At 41.3% G+C, this 21,008-nt stretch overlaps 1 protein-coding gene across 5 annotated transcripts in view; it reads right to left on the bottom strand.

The window, feature by feature from the left end:
- Positions 1-21,008, bottom strand: part of DOK5 (docking protein 5) — a 152,224-nt gene that overhangs the window by 91,194 nt on the left and 40,022 nt on the right. The window contains exon 1 of one of the 5 annotated variants that reach the window (XM_070247206.1): positions 17,975-18,133. The exons of 3 other annotated variants lie outside the window; for them this stretch is intronic. In XM_070247206.1, coding sequence (XP_070103307.1) covers positions 17,975-17,977 — 3 coding nt within the window. In that variant the 5' untranslated portion in view covers positions 17,978-18,133. Of the gene's footprint in view, positions 1-17,521; positions 17,667-17,974; positions 18,134-21,008 lie in introns of those variants that run through there. One more of the 5 variants, XM_070247207.1, reaches the window with a different exon arrangement.

Below are 21,008 nucleotides of genomic sequence, written 5' to 3'. Positions count from 1 at the left end.
TCTATAGTATTTTTTAGCTGATATTTTTCTTTTTTTTTTTTTTGAGGTATGCTTTTTCAGTGAGGAAGATTGGCCCTGAGCTAACACCTGTTGCCAATCTCCCTCTTTTTTTTTTTTATCGCCAAAGCCCCAGTCCATAGTTGTATATTGTAGTTGTAGGTCATTCTAGTCTATCTGGGACGCTGCCTCAGCATGGCTTGATGAGCGGCGTGTAGGTCGCACCCAAGATCCGAAACAGCAAACCCTGAGCTGCCAAGACAGAGTGCACAAACTTAACCACTCGGCCGCTGGCCTGCCCCACATTTTTCTTTCAATTGACTTTTTTTAACTAAAATTTTTGTTTTATTTAACAGAGGAAACTTTTATCTCAACCATAAGAGCAAAATGTAGTTTCAGTGGACATGAAGAGTAGGGAATCCTAATGATAAATATACTGTTAGAGAATTTGATGACAGAATAATTTTCATGTTGAAATAGCTCACCTCCTACACATCAGGGTTTTGTAATTATCAGCACTAGTGAAACGTTAGGAAGGTCATTTTTTGTAGTAGGGGGGCAGGATGGGCTGTCCTGTGCATTGTAGGATGTTTAGTAGCATCTCTGGTCTCCACCAACTGAATGCCAGTAGCATAGCCCCTCACACAGCTGACAACCAAAACTCTCTCCAGACATTAGACAAAGACATAGACAAACTATCTCCAAATGGCCCCTGGAGGGCAAAGTCAGAACCACAGCTATAGATAAACGCATGCTGATCTGAGATTGCACATTTGAAGAATATGAGGTTTTGTGAATATCTTCAAAGTCTTGGATTTGGACTTTGCCATGCAAGCCACTCGAAGCTAAAACAGATAGGCACATCACACAGTTCTGACAAGCTGGGTGGATCTACACCAGAGTTAGCAGTTACAGGAAAATCTCTTTCAGAGTGTATTTTGTTATTGGTGGTGGTTTTATTACACCTAATTTTCACCCTTATATGTCACCAACCCACCTATGATTTCTACTATTTTTTGCATTGTCTTTCCTTTCTTTAAAACCTAATACCCTTAATAATTGCTTAGCTCTGCTTTCAAATCCCTGACATTTTTACTACCTTCTTTTCCTAACAAAGAATAGTCTGGTAAATTCCCCAAGATTTCCAGAGCCAAGAAGCAGCTGAAATAATTAAGAACTTGCTTAGAGTTCCTAATTTTATTAGTAGCCCATCACAGTGTCTTGAACAACAGAGCCACAAATTAAACTTCTGAGGGATGCATGGAGACGTCATGAAGATAACAGAATGCAAATTTTGGTCATAAAATTCCTGTTAAAAGGAAATTGTAAACTGCCTCCATGTGAGCTCAAGAAAAGCAGAAAGCCTTAGATGTGACCATGTAGGTCTTTATGGTCTACTCCCAGAGTCGGCAAACTTTTTCTGTAAAAGGCCAGATATTAAATATTTTAGTCTTTGAGGGTCTTAGATCTTTGTTGCAACTACTGAACCTCTGCATTGCAGCATGAAAGTAGCCACAGAAAATATGTAAAAGAACGGCGTGGTTACCTTCTAATAACACCATATTTAAAAAATCAGGCAGTGGGCCACATGCAGCCCACAGGCTGCAGTTTGCCAACCTCTGGTCTGTCGTAGTATTTCTCAACTGTTTAAGCTCAAGTCACTTTTTGATGAACATAAAAATCTGTTTGACATGTCCCTCCCAGGGAAAGAGGGAAGGGAATATACCCCGGGTGAGAATCCCTAGATATTCCACATCTTCCCACAAGCCAACATTTTACTTCAATAAAGTGATATGAAAACGTTGACCTGATGCTTTTTCAACGCCCTGCAACACATTCCTGGGCTCCCTGTCCACTGTCAGGGAGTCACTGCTCTACAGGGAACACAGATGCTGTCCTGAAAAGCACCTCCACATGCAGAGATATTAGCATCCCATCTCTAGCTTCGGGATGTAGTTAGCTCCTTAGAGTTATCCTATCCTATGAAGTCAAGGGGCGCTTTGGGAAAAAAAGGTAGGTTAGGACTGTTTCCCCTTTTGCCAGCATCCCCTTTCTGTAATCACATCGACTTTCTCTTCTCAGAGCATTCTCCCCAACTCTAAAGATAGATCCTCAGACATATAATGCTAAATTAGCCTCATTTCTCCCAGCCTAACCCAATTTCTACTGCTCTCCAAAACAAATGAAATATCCTTCTCATCCAGGATGTTAATATCAACACCAAGCAGTGGCCGAACCCTTTCTCTGTGCACAGCAGAATGCTCAGCCCTTTGTGTGCATCATCTCAGTTAACCCTCCCAACATCCTATGAAGCAGGTGCTATTATCATCCCCATTTTACGAGGAAATACAGGCTTAGTGAGGTTACTCACTAAGTGTTACTCAAGGGCCTGAAGCTTGCAGAAACAAGCCAGAAGAAGGCCACCCTCAGTTTGCCGGAGTCTGGAGAACAAGCTTTTAACCATTATCCCAGGATTTTCCCAGAAAAACTGGACTCGTAGAGATGCACAAACTTATGCTGAGGGTCGAGCCATCTGTAAGAAATTTATTTTCATGCTTATCATAATGTAAAAAGAGACATTTAGTTGTAACCATATGCTCTTTCATCTGGACGACGACTTTATCGCCCAGCTATTTCAGGGTGACATTTACATCGATGATATGAAGCTTCCTGGCACCAAGTGTTCACCTACCTACAGTCATCATTTTTAATGGAGTATTTCTGCAAAAGGAGTCTTAAGACCCTATCCAGGACTCCAAGGAATCCTAGCAGTTTGCAAGAAGTGTCTGCTTTTAAAAGAATTCCACACTCTTTCTCAAGTGACAAAGTATTCAGTATCCTTGACTGAAGTCCAGAAACCCAAAGGTGCTAAGTATTTCTAACTACAATCATGGACCACATGACCATGTTTCCGTCAACGACACACTGTCTATACAACAGTGGCCCCACAAGATCAGTAACATATAGCCTAGGTGTGTAGCAGATTAGACTATTTAGGTTTGTATAAGTACACTTGATGATATTCACACAGTGACAAAATCACCTAACGATGCATTTCTCAGAATGTGCCCCCATTAAGCGACGCATGACAGTACCCCGGAAGTATCTCATGCAACTTCTCAGTCTTTCTTGCCTTTCTCGCCTCGCTAATCTTCAGCCTCTTATTCTTAATTAGTTATGGGTACAGCACACGAATGTCCTGGCTAATTGGCTGTCTGCTGGCATGTGCAGTCGGCTACGTGAGGCTGACTAGTCACTTCTCTAGAAGCACCCAGCCATCCACTTAGGCCAATGATGCATAGCCAGAGTACCCAGATGCCCTCCCAGAGTTCCGGGCTCCCGTGTAATTTTGGGGCTGATGAAACACCACAATCCAACGACAGCACAACAGCCACAGAAAACAGCGCTGGATGATGCAATCTGGAAGTGGAGGGGAAGGGACTTTAACCAAGGAGAAACAGGTGAAGGGAATAAGCGGCTAATTCCCCCTCCATCCTGTCTGCCATTGTCTACAGATGTCTCCTTCCACAACATAAGAATTTTGACCTGGATGATCTCTGTGACCAAGATGGTTAAAACTTTCTAGTCCTACGAATGACTCTGTCATTATGGGACTCAGAAGGTGACAGAGGAAGAGTATAAAACAAGGAGTTCTGTGGCAGCTCTGAATCGTGACTTGTAGGCTGCTACCAACTCCATTTACCAAAATAACGAGCTGGTTCAAAACCATGTATTTTATGAAGGAAAAAGTATTTTTAATGAGTAAACAACATGATTCCATGACTCTCATTTATATACACACCTTTCATTTGTAAGGAAAGAAATGCTAATTTGGAGAAGGTTGCACAGTGGGGAGCAAGGTGCATTTTAAATTCACTGCAAAGAAAAATACCAGCAGAAGCGGGATAATTAATCACAAAATAAAGTTTGTATAAAGAGGATTAAAAATACTTAAAAAGCATCCACAGGCAATAAAGTAGCTATGTCAATCCTTTGCTGGTAGTGAAGTAAATTAGCACAACCTTTCCAGAGGCAGAATTATGCCTACCCTTTGACCTGGAAATTTCACTTCCAGGAATTATCCCCTGAGGAAATAATTAAGAAAATATGCAAACATATGGGAATGTGGTTCTTCCACATAAAAACTGGAATACTCTAAATGTTCCAGGGGACTGGTTTCATTAATTATGGCATATCTGTAAACTGGAAACTGCTATCATTAAAAATGATGCTGTAAAAGAACATACCATAGAAAATGCTATTAGTCAATTACTAAGTATAAAAAGTAGGTTATCCTTGGCTCTTTCTAATCTGTTTCTACTCCAGGTTCTATACTCATTCAGTAGACAGGGCTCAGTTGTTCATATAAGAAAATTGCAAGCTCTATTCGATCCTTCCCCACTGGCCCTCATTCACACACACACATACACACAATTATAGGGGAAAATCTGTGCTTTAATGGAAAACTATGCTTTCTCTAGCACACACACTTCCAGGGTTAGCAGCTTCTGATTCTGTGGGAGATATTACACAACTCTGAATTGTAGCTAAATCATAGACATGCAAAATAATTCGAGTCCATAAAGATGCAGATTCTGCCCCCAGGCAGTAGAGGTTTAACTGACTTCCCTCCCCCGCTGTCGATGAAGCTAGCTGTGCCTCCTTTCAAGCATCCATTTCATGATGCCACATATATAAACGTGTGGGTTTTTCGGATCACCCTTTAAACTAATTACAACGTTCTGCTTTTTTCTCTCACTTAATGAGTTAAATAGAATCTTTAACATCTGTATGAGAGTCATGATTTTACCTGTTTTTGAAAATTATCTTTGAACATAATCCAGCAATCACTGAGCTCTCTGTATTTTACCTTCTGGCTGAACCTGGAACATCTTTATGTCTTTACTGGGGACCACCACCCTAATCTAAGCTACCATCCCCTGAGCTTTGGCGAGTTGCCTGCTTTCATTCTTGCCACATTTCAGCCCATTTCTACAGCACATCTGGGGCAATCTGTAAAACACTAATCCAACCACATCAATCCAAGGCTTAAAGCCTTGTTGCGGCTGCCTGTTGCCTTTAGGGTAAAATCCAGTCTTAACGAGACATTCCAGAAACTGAAAGAGCTGGCCTCTCCCTACTGTTTTAGCCTTATTTTGCTGCTTTCTTCCTTTATAAGTTCTTTGCTTATAAATATACAAATAGGCATATTTTAGTAATGATCGAACGAGTAATATGTTATTTTGAAAAATTATCATGGAATCAGTATCTGCCACGAACTGTTCTGGCCACACAGAACAGCTCTGGTCCCTTGTCAGGACCCGGTTGACTGGTGTCGAGAGCCAATACTAAAAGAGGTTCTGTATCCTTTTTCTTCTTGCTCCAGTTCCTTTCTGTTCTCCAGATCTACAAAGTAGGAGGAAGAGGAGGAATGAGGAACAGAACTGCCTAAAGAAACCATGAGCAGTTTATTTATTTAGCCTCTATTTGTGACTAGCCCTACAGAAAAAACAAACTAAAGAAACGCTAGAGAATCTTAACTACTGGATGAGTATTCTACTCAAACAAAAATTTGGGAGCTGATATTGATCGTTAATTCATTCAACAAACATTTATTGGGTGCCTACCATGTGCTAGGCACCGTTTACTTACTAGGGCTACAGCTGTAAACAAAATGGAGAAAGTCTACTGCCTTCATTGGACTTACAATCAATAAGATAAGATATATTTGCGTACATACATACGTATGTGTGTGTCTTATAGCACATAGATAATATGTCATATGGTGTAAAGTACTAGGAAGGAATATAAACTGAGGAAAGTGGATAGGAACTGCTGGCGGTGGGTATCTTGATTTTAAATAGGGTCATCAGGGAAATTCTCACAGAGAAGGTGATAGCTGAGCAAATGCCTGAAAGAGACAAGGGAGTAAACAGTGGATATACCAGGGAAGAGGCTCTAGCCAGTCACAAGAAACCACAAATGGGTCTTGAGACAGAAACACGCCTGACATGCAGAAGGAAGAACAGGGAGGCCAGCAGAAGTCCGAAGTCACGGACAGTAGTGGTGGTAAGTGTGGGTCTGACTGGGTAGGTCTGACTGTAAAGGCTTTGGCTTTTTATCTGAATGAGATGGGAAGCGAGATTGAAGCGTTCTGAATGGGACTAACAGAAGCCAGTTTACGTTAAGGAGGCTGCAGGAGTCTAAAGGCAGAAGCAGGGAAACCAGCCAGGAGGCTGCTGCAATAAACCATGTCTGGGGTGCTGGTGACTTGGGCCAGGATGGAAGGGGGAGGTGATGAGAAGTAATCAGAATCTGGAAATATGCTGAAAGCAGAAGCAACAAGATTCACCAATGGGGTTGGATGTAAGGATGAGAGTAAGGAAAGAGCCGAGGATGATTCCAAGATTTTCAGCTCAAGCAAGTGGAAGGATGGAGTGTCCATTAACTGAGTAAGCAAGCCTGGAAGAGAAGCAGGATTTGTATGGAAGCTGTGGAATTTGATGATGGATATAATGGGTTTGTCATGCCTGTTAAACATCTAAGCTTATATGAACATATTATTAAACATAATGAATAGGCAGTTATGTATATGTCATATATATAAGCCTGTATATACAAGATTTTATTGTGCTTTTAAAATGAGTTTATAACACTGTCTCCCCTATAGGGCTGTTGTGAGAACTGAATGAATTAGTGTATTTAAAGTGCTCATATGGCTCCGGAAGCACTCCATGGAGGTTAGCGGCTCGCCCCACCTAACGAGGCGTTGATGTGCACGCAAACAGGGACAACACATATTTTGGTCCCTTCATTTACTCATTAATTTTGCAAATATTTACTGAGCATCTACTACATGCTGGGCCCTGTTCCAAGCCCTGAAGACATGGCAGCGTATAAAGCAAAGTCCACAAAGTTCACTTTCTAGCGGGCAGAGATGGGTAGTTGGGGCTGCCAGCCCCTAGCACAATGCCTAGCATGTGGTGGTAATGATTGCAAACCACCTTTGGGGAATGCTGTCATGTGGTAGTATAGACCCAGTGAGTATTTGGTGAAATTAAAAAAGAAATGATCTCATTGTGGCTTCCAAAAGGACTTCGCAAGCAGTCTTGGAGTGATCACCAAACCAAAATCACCACGACTCAGCTCCCATTTCACAAATGGCCCTGTATAGTCTGACCCCTGCTTACTTGTCAGACCTCGTCTCCCACCACTTCCCGCTTCACTCATGACACACCAGCCTCCGAAATGTTATCTTCTTCTTTGACAAGGGATGGGAGAACTTGCTGGAACTCTCCTCCTCTTGCTGTTCACATGGTTAAAATTTCTCTATCAGCTGGCTACTGCTGCATCACAAATCACCCCAAAGCTTAGCAGCTTAAAACAATAGCCATTTGTCACTTCTCTGGAATATGAGGGCGGATGAGGCAGTCCTGCTGACCCCATCTGGCTTTGTTCTTCACGGCTGGGCGCATTCACATGTGAGCAGTCAAGTCACGGAGGTCTTGAGTCTGCCTGTCTGGAGCTCTGCACTACATGATCCCAGATCCTCCAGCAGGTTAGCTGAGGCTTGTTCTCACGGAGCAAGCAGGAGTCGGAGACAGCAAGCAGAAAATCACTGATACCCGAGAGGGCCCTTCATTGCTGCTGGGTGAGGGTGGGAGTCCAGGTTCCCCTTGTGGTCTCCCCAACACCATGGTGGGGAGGGCTAATTACTGACTAGTCTTGGTCTCCACAGACACCACCTTGTGGGGTAGAGCACCTTGTTCCAGAGAAAGGGGATCAGAATACACCAGCGCAAAATGTAGTACTTTAGCATAAGGATTATTTTGAGCTGAAGGCAACTGAGAAACAATACACACAGGAAGAGCTCTCTGCCTTCTCCCTGTCTGCCTAAAAGTGAGGCATAAATTTCCCTTTAGAGGTGACATAAACTTGTATTTGTAAAGGTGTTTCCCTATTTCATACCAGGAAGACTGGAGACGGCACCAAGTTAAGTCTGTGGAACAAAGCATATTAAACAACCATTAACTGCTATACACTTCCTAGTCACCTTCCCAGAATTTGCCCCCTCTAGGAGCTCAGATCCCGTTTTCCCTGTCTAGTTACTTCTCCACACTTATCAACCTTTGTTAAAATGATACGTAAGATCAGAGCCTAACCACTTCTTTGGATTTTCACTTCTTTTCTGTGAAGTCCCCATGCACATAAAAATATCAGTGAAATTTGCATGACTTTTCTCCTGTTAATGTCTTTTGTCAGTTTAATTCACAATGTCAAGGCACATCACCTAAGAAGGTAAAGGATGATATTTTACTCCCCTACAGAGTTTCACAAGGGTGGAAGTCTAGGTTCCTTACTCAGCTTTTGCTGGCATGGGTGGGAGCGGGTCCGCAGTTTATTCTGAGGTGTTTGGCTGACGTAGAGTAGTTATTCTCTGAAAGTTTTCTGCATTGCTCAGCTGCCTCATCTCCTGGTCCTTTAGCCTGAAAACTGGTTTTTGTTGGGGTTCTTGTAGCAGTTTTGTTTGTCTGTACCCATTGGCATTTCCGGGTTGCTGGCTTCTTTAGCTCCAAGTCTGGGATACACGAGGCAAAAAGAAAACCCAGGGAAATCACCCCTGTGTGCTGTTCCTCAGAACCGAAGACCCCTAGCCAGTGTGACATCTCTCCACCACCTTTCAGAGCCTTCTGAGGTCGATTTACATATAATGTCCAGGGTTTTTAGTTGTACTTAGAGGAGGAATAGGGAAAGGTATGTCTACACACTCGTCCCTGAAGCAGAAGGTAAATATGTTTCATAACCTCTGTATAAAATGCTTTTAAAAGCCTCTGCTTGTGTCAAGTTTGCTGATATTTCCTCTCACAGGTCTTTCACCTCACAAGCCCAGAGTCAGGGCAGATGGGGACAATAAAGGTTCAGAGTAAAGATCACGGAAGTGAGGCCATGAAAGGACTCATAATCAACCACGATGTCACCTCCTCAGAGATAACTTCCCACTCACCAAATCTAACATACTCTCCAACACCCCCCGAAATTAATCAACGTCTGAAAATTATCTTGCTCATTGATTTGTCTGCATATTTATGTTTTACCTTCCTCCCTACATTGTAAAAAAAAAAATCATATTTTATCTTAATCACCTTGAATCCTCAGGACCTAGGAGAGCATCAGGTTCTCATTTTTTTATTTATGAATGACTGGCTGAAGGAATAAATGAATGAGCAAATAAATGAATGGGAAAAAGCCATACTCAGAACTCATGAGATTTTCAGAATTTCATAAATGATGCCCTTGGATATCAAAGTGCCTCAGGATGGACCTGACCTTTCCAAACAAGCCTTGATATCTTTATATAAGAGCATATTAAAAAAAAAAAAAAAAAGCCCAAGATATGTAGAGCACATATATTCAAATTATATTGAGAGGCATTCTTTTAAAAGAAAAGATTATATAAGCACATTTTTCCTTAAAATGTGCATTCCACAAAATGCTATGTTCTATATCATGGAGAAAGGCTCCAGTGGCCATTTGTCACATCAATGTTTTTAAACATCAATGGGTTTTGTTCTAAAACCACAGAACCTCAAGATGATTATATTTCCCTACAGACTAAAACAAGTATAATCCTATAATTAGAAACAGGCTCTAACCAAATTGGACAGACATCTATCTGCTGTGGCAAAAAAAAGATCACAAATTAGGGAGTTTTCATTAAAAATATCTATTCTGAAGTTGTCACTGTAATGATTTCAGAAGGAAACATTTCAGCGAGGCTCAGTCCTCCACACCTCCCCATCACTGGGGCAACACTGAGCAAAAGTCATTCCGTGAGAGGGCTCAGTACAGAAATTAGAATGTCACTCTCAAAGAAAAAAAGAGAAATGAATTCCATGGTTGAGAAAGCACTCTTTAAAAAAGCCACAAGGAACAGATGTTGCCAGAAAAGGGCAGAAGGGTAAAGAATAACAGTCACGCTGTAGAAAATTCTAAGCCAAGAATTCAAGAGATGGAAACCTGGGTGGCCACAGAGGAAACAGTTGCAGATTTTCAAGGGGGAATTTACAACAAAGAAACATATTTTCCAAAAGCATTCTTGTGAAGAGATGCAAAATTGACAGCACCTGCAAGGTTGGTTGGTTGGACATCTTTGTTTTGGGCTGTTTCTTTTTTGGTTTTGTTTAAGGATGAGTGGTATTAAACACCATGAACACATCATCATCATAGTCCTCATCAACCTTCGCAGAGTGCTGACGACACAACAGGCACGTGCCTAAGTATTTGACAAGCATTTTCTCATATAAGTGTCACCCGAGCTGTGTGAGCTAGGACCTGTCAATGTCCCCGTAACGCAGACGAAAAAACTAAGGCTCAGAGACTTCAGCAATGCCACCAAGGTCACGCTAATATATTATGTGTCACACTAATGTATTACCTAATAAATTATGGAGTCAACACTTGAAATCAAGTCTGTCTAGCTCCCAGAGCACAGTCTACACTCTGAGCTTAAATCCCCAATGTTTGAACAAAAGCAAAGCTTCAGGACCATTCATTTTTCATAATTGGTGGGCCAGCCATACTGGTCAGGTTTGTTAAAATTCATTCTTCAGAGATTCAATTTACTCCTGACTATCTAGTGACACTTTACTAAGCCATTAGCAGAACAGTCAAAAATGAGATGATTATCAAAGAAGAGTTATAATACGGTGGCTATCCATAGACAATGCTCCTTGTAAACAATGTTTGGGGCACATATTTTCTCGAAAATTACAAAATCAATCAAAAAAATATAATTTTCATCTTTTGTGACATTTCTTCAGAAAAAAGTAATAATTTACCTCTTGTGGAATAAATCAAATAATAAACAGTGATGAAAAAATAAAAGTATTGTTTGTTACATCACAAATTTAATATTGAGAGGTACACCACAAGCTCTAAAAATGAGAAGCCTAGAATAAAATCAAGGTTAATAAAAATATGATCAGTGTAACTTTGAGCCAATAACTTAGACTTCTGAGCTTCAGTGTTTTCATCTTTTAAATGGTGAAAATAGTACATACCACCCAGGTTGGTGTGTAAGCTGTCCAAAACTTAGTAAGTGCTCAACAAATGTTAGTTAGTATTTTATTCTTGACAAATAAATGGGAAGCAATAGGATATACTGGAGTATATGAGGAAGCCATCTGGTGTAGACCTCATTTGGCCTGACCTTGTTTTTCCAAAAGGGACTGATGGGGCCATTGAGCATGCATTGCTTTAAGCATTTGCTGTGTCCCACAGACAAGAACAAATGGCCTTAAGATAAAGGTGCAACTTCCCCTGCATTGGCATTTCCTTAAGGATGAGCATCTCTCCCTAGGCCAAGAACTGATTGCTGTGCTCACCTGTGACCACCCAGCTCCAGGCAGCAGACTTGCCACCCTGCTGTGTCCACCGAGACAGCGGACCCGCTACCTGCTGTGTCCACTAACTGTTGTGCTGGCAGAGTAGTCTCGTGACTATTGTGAAAAGGACATTTCAATCATAAGTGAAACATGCTCTTTGAGGGTATACAACCACTCTGTATACGCCACTTCTTTGGTGCCCTTCCTTCTCGGGGAAGGAAGGCCCCAGGCTATATGGTCCTCATATTTGGCTCAGAATAAACTCAACCCAATTTTCATTTACAGATTGGTTATAGATTACTTGCATCAACATTCTTTATATCTTCTTTTTCTAATTGCATGTTTCATTATCTTACTACTATTCATATTAATTATAATAGGTTAGAAAAAATGTCTAAATCTCAAATTATTACAATGCCGTTAAATGGCCTTTTACTATATATCATCCAGATTACAAAACCAGTGTACATCTGCATGCCAGAGGACGGCAGATGATGAGCAATACTCCTGTATGGTTAGATCAGTACTTCTCAACCTGGGGCGAGTTTGCCTCCCAGGGGACATTGGACAACATCTGAAGACATATCATCTTGAGGAGATGCTACCCGTATCTAACGGGCAGAGGCCAGGGATGCTGCCAAACACTCTAAAAAACACAGTAGAAGCCCCAACTGCAAAGAATTATCTGGCACAAAATGTCAGTAGTGTCAAGGTTGAGAAAAAAAAAAGACATTAGATAAAGAAGGGTCTTCTTAAATTTGAAGACTTTATCCAAGATTTAAAAGGACTAATTGGTCAAAGTTAAGTCTATCTGAGTAAGCAACGTACACCGAAGGCGTTTTAAAATGCAGTGAAACCAAGCATTTGTCTCGTCGGAAAGCAAACATCAAGATGACTGAACATTTCTGTTAACTGATAGAAGACCTTAGGGTCAGGAAGACAAAGACCCCAACAAGGCGAGACAAGCCCGTAGTCCCAGGACGAGATATTCAAAACTTCAAAGAATTTTTGATGTCCGGTGGCAGCAATTAGGTTTGGGCCAGGAGGACTGGACAAGGCCCCAGGAAATGCCACTCAGACCACAGGTCCCTGAGCCTCTTGGCAACTGGTCCAAATTTGACCCTGGCTAGAAAGGTCATTGCCAACTAAGATATGGAAAACAAGAGAAAAAGTGGCATCGTGAGGATTCACCGCAGGAAAAGAAACACAACAGAGGCTGTGAAGAACAGCGGCTCCTGCACATGAAGCCTCAAGTCTGCATGTGACTCAGAAGCTCTGCCACGCCAGGCTCACACCCACCTGCAGCCTTCCACACCACCAGGCTCCTTTCTTTGCAGAAACCATCTCCACCTTCTCTCTTGCACCTGGGCGTCATGCCTCTGCGTGGAACAATCTTCCCATTTCACACCCTTCAACCTGGCTCCTTATCTTCTATGTGTCATGTTACTTCCTCTAGGAAACCTTCTTAATGCCTTTCTCCTGTCACCCCCAAGTCAATACACACACAGACAATACAAAGAAGCATATACAACAGAAGTCAAGAGCCCAGCCTCAAAAGCCAACCTGCCAAAGTTCAAATGTTCATTTCAAAGTGTACACACTGTGTGGCCTTGGGCAAGTTATGAACCTCTCCATATTTCGAGGGATAATTGTAATAACACCTACCTCACTGGACTTTCAAGAGGATCCAATGAGTTACTACATTTCAAGCACCTTGGAACAATGCCTGGCACATGATAAACCTTTAATAAATGATAGACTCTTACTGGAATGCAACCTCCATGAGTGGAGGATATTTGTCTACATTCTTCATTGCTTTATCCTCAGCTCTAGCACAATGCTTGCTATATTGCCGAGATTCAATAAATAATTACTAAATAAATGAATTGCCAGAGGTCCTTCTTATGTACACTCAGAGCACCTGATACCTAAACCAGACTTTGTGACGATTCTTCAATTCTCTCTCTCTAGACTATAAGTTCTGTGGGGGGCAGTGCCTGTTTTATGCACCACTCTAATGTAGTAATTGGCTCATGGCGAGCACCCAACAAAATATTTCCCAAATGCGATGGAGAAATGAATGAATGAATGCCTAACTTAAAGAATAAATAAAATTGTCAATAAGGCCCGTAGCACATTCATATAAATTCCTTCTTCTTGCTTTCTTGGAAACTCGTCTCTATAAAAGTTTTACTAGAAATGCCTTTGGTTTTACAAACAGTATGAAGAAAATGGGAGCTTTTCCACTAGAAACTAATTGGAACCCAGCTCCCCCAAGACTTTGTCTCTGGTAATCATATGTGGAGGTAAGAAGCTCAGCTTTCGTGTTCCTTGTATTCAGGCCAGAAAGAAGGTGTGTAGGAAGCTGTTGAATGTTTAAGACCCTGGAATGGCCTTCTCACTCTGGTTCATTAGGAAGTGCAGCAAAGCTGGTGATTTCTTTCACTTACATTATCAATTTATCCTTAAGTGTCCTATCTATAGTAGATTTTATTCAAACTCATCCAAAATTTAAAAGCTTCCCTGGTTTATAAGCCACGTTCTATTGCAATTCCAGTCTTTGGAGCTCTGAGGTCCTACAGCTACAACTGAAGCTGACTCAAGACTCATTCAAATGGGAATTTTAAGACTCAACGCAATGCTTTTCCAATACCATGAGATGGGCAATGGAGACGCTGACGTAAAAATCCATAATACAGTTTCATATACTTACTAACGGTGGACCATAAATTTGGCTCTAAGCAAGTAACACAATAAAAACTTGACGAATTATGAGTCACACTCTCCATAAGATAAAAACAAACCAATTACTGAGGAGAGTCACAATCACCCTTTATACTAGGTCCAGACCGAAATGTCTCCTCAGAGTCTTCGTAACTGAGGGGACTGCAGTTTGGACAACTTCTGTGGAGGGCAATTTGGCAAGATCTTTCCCAAAAAGAGACACATCCTTTGACCCAACAATTCTACTTGTAGGAACTTAGCTTAAGCTTATACCCGTATATGTGCGAAATAATGGGTGTGCAAGACTATTCATGTAGCATTATTTGCAATAGCAAAAGATTGGAAACAACTAGAATATCCATCATGAGGGGACTGGTGAAATAAAACGAGAATGTCACGGAAGGCTATGGAGTTGTTAAGAAGACGGAGGCCACTCTGCGTCTACCAAAATGAACTGGTGTCCTCCAAGAAAGACAGCAAAGTGAATACCCAGGAGAAATGAAAACAGACATCCACACAAAAACTTGTGCACTAATGTTCATAGCAACATTATTCAAGATAGTGAAAAGGTAGAAACAATCCAAATGTCCATCAACTGATGAATAATGGACAACCAAATGTGGTATTTTTGTACAACGGAATATTATTTGGCCATAAAAAGGAATGAAGTTCTGATACATGTTACAGCGTGGATGAACCTTGAAAACATTATACTAAGTGGAAGAAGCCAGACACAAAAGATCACATATTGTATGATTCTACCTAAATGAAACGTCCAAAAGAGACAAATCCATAGAAACAGAAAATAGATTCGTGGTTGCCAGGGTTTGAAGGGAGGGGAAAATTGGGAGTGACTGCTAATGGGTAGGAGATTTCTTTATGGAGTGACAAAAATATTCTAAACATGGAGTGTGGTAATGGTTATAAAATCCTGTCAATATGCCAAAAACCACCGAATTGTACATTTTTAAAAGACTGAATTTTATGGTATGTGAATTATATTTCAATAGAGCTGTTATAAAAAAATAAGTATCACCCTTATAGATTTGTGAAGGAGGGGGTCATAAAATTCAAAATAATTATAGAATGCCTTGCAGTGTGCCAGCAACAAAAACATCATCGTCTTGAGCATTTACTGATGGCCAGTCACCTGAGCGGCATTATCTTCTTAAATTCTTATGACAGTTCCATGATCTAGAAAGGAACTATTGCTGTTACCATTTTACAAGTGAGAAATTGGGGTTTAGAATATTAAAAGTAGAAGTAAAGAGCCATTCTGATTCAAGAACCCACATTCCTGTCCACTAGACTAAACTACCTCACACTAAAGCATTGTTTCTTTTATTCTTCTTCTTATAATTATGTCTCCAGCCTTGAACACCCCAAGGCCTTCAGCAGGTAGCTATTAGGAGGCTAAATGGCAGCTAAGAATTAGCACTTGTGATTAGAATCCTATCTCTGCGAACAGTTTTAATACACATAAGAAAACCATGAAATCCAAACTGGGTAAACACTCTGCCGTCTGACCCTGTTCGGGGCCCTGCTGTGGGTCATGAGAGAGGATCCATTCAAAGATGCAAAGATGCTTTAACATCAAAGGATGGGTCCAACAAGACAGGGAACTGTCACTTCTGTTATGCCACTAACCTTGGACTGATGGGTTACCATGTCTCCCCTTTTATTTTTATTTCTTCTTTGAAATACCCATTTCTTAAAATGTATTTTTTTTCACTGTTTAAGTAAAAAAACTGATCATTTAAAACAATCAATAATACGGAGTGTATAAAGAAGAAAATGGAAGCCTCCTCTTCTCCATCCCTAGTGCTGGAGGTTACCACTTGCAGCTTTCTTGCAAGTTGCCTCTCATTACCACTCTCTTCTTATCGGACAGTAACAAAATCCTGGGCATTGTGCCACCTGAGAGATTGTATTTTTAGGCTTCTAGGTGAAGCTAGGAAAATACTGGGCAAGGAGACAGAAGAAGTTTTGTGTGGGCCTTCCAGGAAGGCTTCTTAAAATGGGAGGTGACAAAATTATTTTGCCTTTTTGCCTTTCCTCCTTTTTCTGGGCTGTAAGAGACATGATGCATGGAGCTCTGGCAGCCATCTTGAACCATGAGGTAATCTTTAGGTGGGAAGCCACATACTAGAATGGTGGAGCAGACGCATAGAAGAAACCTGGTTTCCTGATGACCATGGAACTACCAAACCAACTTCTTTTCCATGAAAGAAAACTAAGTTCTACCTCCGTAAGCCACTATTAGTCTGAGTTTTTGGGTATATGCAGCCAAACCTAAATCAAATAGTAGTATTATTTGACCTTTCTATTTATATATAAACCTGCATGTATTGTTTTTTAATAAAGAAGATCACACCAAGTATAATTTTTCACAACTTTCTCCTCTATTCTTCCACTTGAAAACAAATCAAAGGCACCTTTCCACTTCAATATGCATAGCCTAACTCTTTCTGTTTAATGGATGCTTAGCTTTCCATTGGAGAGAGGTATCATTGTCATGTATCTGAAAGCCTCAAATTGCTCCCCTGTAATCCTTTGTTACTTTGTTCAATTCTTTTTTTAAATGCTCTCTTTCTGAAAAACTAAAACCTATTTCTACTCAATTTCGCCTTCCCATGGCATTGAGTTTTATATTGTTCTTAGGAAAGCAACTTGGTTTTCCAGCTTCCATTTTGGGAAATAATAAAAAGCCCTTTTGGGGTTAGCACCCCTTATAGCAAATATTAGAGCATAAACCATCTAATAACACCAACATGGGAGGTCTGCTCTTGGATTCGAATTTAGCCGTGGACACCATGACAACATGTGGTTCTGTGAAAGGAAGAGAGGGAAGGGATGTTTCTGGGGAACAACCAGGGAATTGCAAGTAAAGAAGCTTCATGAAATTCTAAGCACATGAATATACACTTCAAATGGATCTTTATTCGTCAAGCCACAAAATAGCTGTTAATTGTCAGGCAACAAATAAAATTTAAAAACTTTTAAAGCTCCCAATCCCAGAGAGAAGGGAAATTCTGAACCACAGGTCCTGAATTTTCCTATTGAAACCAGAATTGAACTGTACAGGTAAAATATACCTCATTTATCATTCAAAGACCAAATCCGTGTTTTCAGGCACGTTGCTCAAGCTTTCAATTTTAGAGAGAAATATTAATGAAAGAAATTCTCTGGATTGCCCTTTCTGCTGAAAGTACAATTATTTCAGCATCCTTATCAGGCCAACACAGAAACCAGACTATTTTGAACCAGTTCTCATTAAATAAGAGACCAGGCAAATTGTACCTTAACAAACATTTTCTACGATACATAAAAATCTCATTATTTCATAGACATTGCCTGTTTGTGGTAAGCAGTTGATTTTAAAACATCTCTACCTGTGAATAAGAAATTGCACTTACCTTTCACACTGGTGCTCAGAAAGAAAATAAAAAAGGCTGCTTTCTGATAAGAGACAGCCCTACTGTTTTCTCTGGGAGTTCAGACATAGCCATGTGGACGAAGAGATATCCATTACTGGAAGATAGAGTTGCTCTAGGTATTTCTGAAAAAAACCGGTTTAATTTAATTACATGGCTCTAGGAGGCATCCAGTAATTGGACATCTTTTTTTGTGTTTTGAAAAATTTTTTTTTAACCAAACATATTTAGTTTCTGCCAAATACTCACTGGGTTTATAATCCAACCACAAGTCTGAAGCAAGAAAGTTCAAATCCTAAGGAGACAATCATTATTTCTAACATTCTTAATACCCGAGTTGTCAGCCAACACACTTTCTTTCACTTTCCAGCCAGCACGCCTGGCAGCCGCCTCTGAATCAAAGGGAACAAATACATTTCTTTCCTGAATATTCACCATTTAGAACTTCATGAATCCTGGCGCCAGACTGTCGGTGCCCCAGCTTTGGGGCCTCGCCCTTCACAATGCAGAGAAAGGACACCCCTCAGACCCAAAGTGTTCTTTAAACAGTCTGTCTTTATCCAACATGCTCAACCGAAGAAGGAGAAAACTGTCAGGTGGCAATTCTGAAATGTGACCTCAGCCAACCCAAAGGAGAGGAATGCAGAAAATGGCTAAAATATTCTCCGTTGGCTTTTACGCAGGCTCCTCGGCCAGAGATCAGAGAAGAGCAACATTGAACGGGGAGAAGCAGCCAAATCTAAAAAGTAAAACTTAGTGAGGGAAGGTGGTTCGAGCAGAAAGGAAACCAGCAGCCTGTGGCTGGGAATTGGCACGGAAAGATTGCACACTCAAGCGCACACATTTAAAAAAAGTGATTTGTTTTTAGGGTTTGGCCCCAAATCTGCGGGCGAATCTTCAAAACAAATTGAATCACCAACTGGGAAGCGTTAGAAGACCTGAATACAACTTCTTATGGACCTCTGTACAATATCAGTAAAGATTCAAAGGATTGCCCAAATTATTAGGTTTTTATTATTGCCTAAATTATTATAATAATAATTACTAAGTTGCAAAAATAGGCAGCACAATTTTAAAGTGGTTTACTCCCAAATGGATAATCATGGTCAATATTTAATGACAGCCTCAGCTTGGGGCTTCTACATAAAGCAGCCTGTTTACCTCTGTCAACATGGGCATCACGGTCATCGTTTCCATTTTCTAAATGAAGAAACTCCCACAGGGGTAAATAACAGGCTCTGACATCTTGAAATCAGATCTACATCTAGATTTTTCTACATTCCCTCTCACCTCTCACAAAGGTGTCACAATCATTATCAGCCCTGAGGAAATAAAATAATAAAAACAAACAAAAATATAACATGTTCCCCACTTTGAGGCATTTCAATGAATATTTTTCTCTGAGAGCACTTATTCCCTGTGTAAATACATTCAAAGGACACACACTTGAGAATGAAATAAGAATTTTAATGCTCAAGTCCCAAAGATAATTCATTGTGGCCCATTTGGTGAAATTCCACTTGCCCCTGTAATCTTCTTGGTATCCCAGAGTCAATGGGGGCACTAACATAAAGGCTTCCAACCAGCTGGGAGAGCAGGATGCCACCTCCTTCTGCCTGAGCTCAGGAGGTTGTTAGCCAGGCTCCCACCCTGGGGAAAGCACTTCCTTCCAGGGCAAGGACAGTCATAATTAGACCCACTATAAATAACCCGGGCGCTCAGAGCAGTGCCACCCAGAATTTAACAGACAAGCAGAGCAAGGGCTTTGCCTGTGCTCCCACCAGACAGTGACCATTACCCACTTAGGAGCATCCTCGAATAACGTTCTTCTCCAAAGGGCTATCCTCTGGCTGAAAACACATCGCAGCCAAGTACCACAAATTGAAAACTATAGAATGATGAACATCCAGCCTTTCCATTCTCTTTTTTTTTTTTTTAAAGATTGGCAGCTGAGCTAACCTCTGTTGCCAATCTTCTTTTTTTTTCCTTCTTCTTCTCCCCAAAGTCCCCCAGTACAAAGTTGTATCTTCTAGTTGTGAGTGCCTTTGGTTGTGCTATGTGGGACGCCGCCTCAGCATGGCCTGACAAGCGGTGCCGTGTCCGCGCCCAGGATCCGAACCAGCAAACCCTGGGCCGCCGAAGTGGAGCGCACAAACTTAACCACGGGGCCAGCCCCTCCATTCTCTTTCTAAAGTCTGATTTTTAACCTGATATAGACAAATTTCAGCTACAAGCTCAAGAGCATGCTAATTATCTTAATGAAAATTAGTTAAGAAAGATAAGATAGCAGAGGGGAAATATCAAAACTGCAAGAAATGATGTGTGGTGTAAATTTGCTTTAAGAGTCACAGAGCGGAGTCCGAAACCCCGCCCTCCTTCTACTGTGGGGTCTTGGGCAGGTAAATTCCCAACTCCTCTGAATCTCAGTTCCCCCCACTGAATAAAGAAGAAAATACAACCAGCACCTTCCTGCTTACTCCCCAGCCCCGTTACAGGAGAGAGGGCAGGTCCTGACAGCCTACAACAGGCTGTTTCACTGTTAGTCACGTAATGGATAGTCCTAAGATCAGACCATTCAAGGAGACTGTGTGGTCAGAAAAGCAGACTGGGGTTTCTGAAAGTTGTAGGGGTTTCAAACGGCAAGTCCTGGTAGTTTTCACTGCATCCTCATGAGGACACTTACCAGCAAATAGCTGCTTACGTTAGCCAGCAGACCAGACTGACGTATGAAGACAAAAGGACAAAAACCCCAAGTTGCATCGTTTCCTGTAGCAAAGCTGCCCTTCACTTCTTCCTGCTCCACGATTAATGCCACTGCCTGTCTCTCGTCCTAGACTTCCGTTTCCCAATCTTTTCTCCCCTCTCCCACCACCCGACTTTCTCCCCTCAGCCTCTGCCACTTCCAAATGGGAGGACACTGACATGGGGTTAGGCCTGGGGGGTGCAGGAGCAAGGCTGAGAGGTGAGTGGGGTGAGCCATTGCTATCTCCAGTCCAGCACCATTTTTCAAGGCTGGTGTGCAGCAGCCTAACAGGACTGCATCTACATGTTTCAGTTCTGCGACCAGAACAAATTCAGTCCCTGATGCTGACCTTAAATACAGTTCTTGAATTAACAGTTGTAACAATTTGTATTAGAGTTTTGAAGTTAAGTGCCCTCAAGGAGGCGAGGATGGTGGTTCCTTTTAGAGTGCTCACTAGTTTCTGATTTTAGGACCTCGACAGCTAGCAAAGGAACGTGTGGGAGCTTTCTCCCTCTAGTCAATAGGAAATATCAGCCTTTCTCCTTTTAGCAATCATTTATTAGAAAATATTTTTGAGCATCCATTATGTGCTAGTCACATTTCTTTTACTCTTCTAGGCGTATAAGGGCTGCATTAGCCAAGGTACTTTGGCTTGCAAGAAATGGAAAACCCATTCACCCTTGCTTATGAAAGGGGGGATTGATTTTTCAGGAGACAAGCAAAACT

Source organism: Equus caballus, chromosome 22, assembly GCF_041296265.1.
Source record: "Equus caballus isolate H_3958 breed thoroughbred chromosome 22, TB-T2T, whole genome shotgun sequence".
NCBI lineage: Eukaryota > Metazoa > Chordata > Mammalia > Perissodactyla > Equidae > Equus > Equus caballus.
The sequence above is the reverse complement of the archived record's forward strand: the minus strand, read 5'-3'. Positions and strand labels throughout refer to the sequence as shown.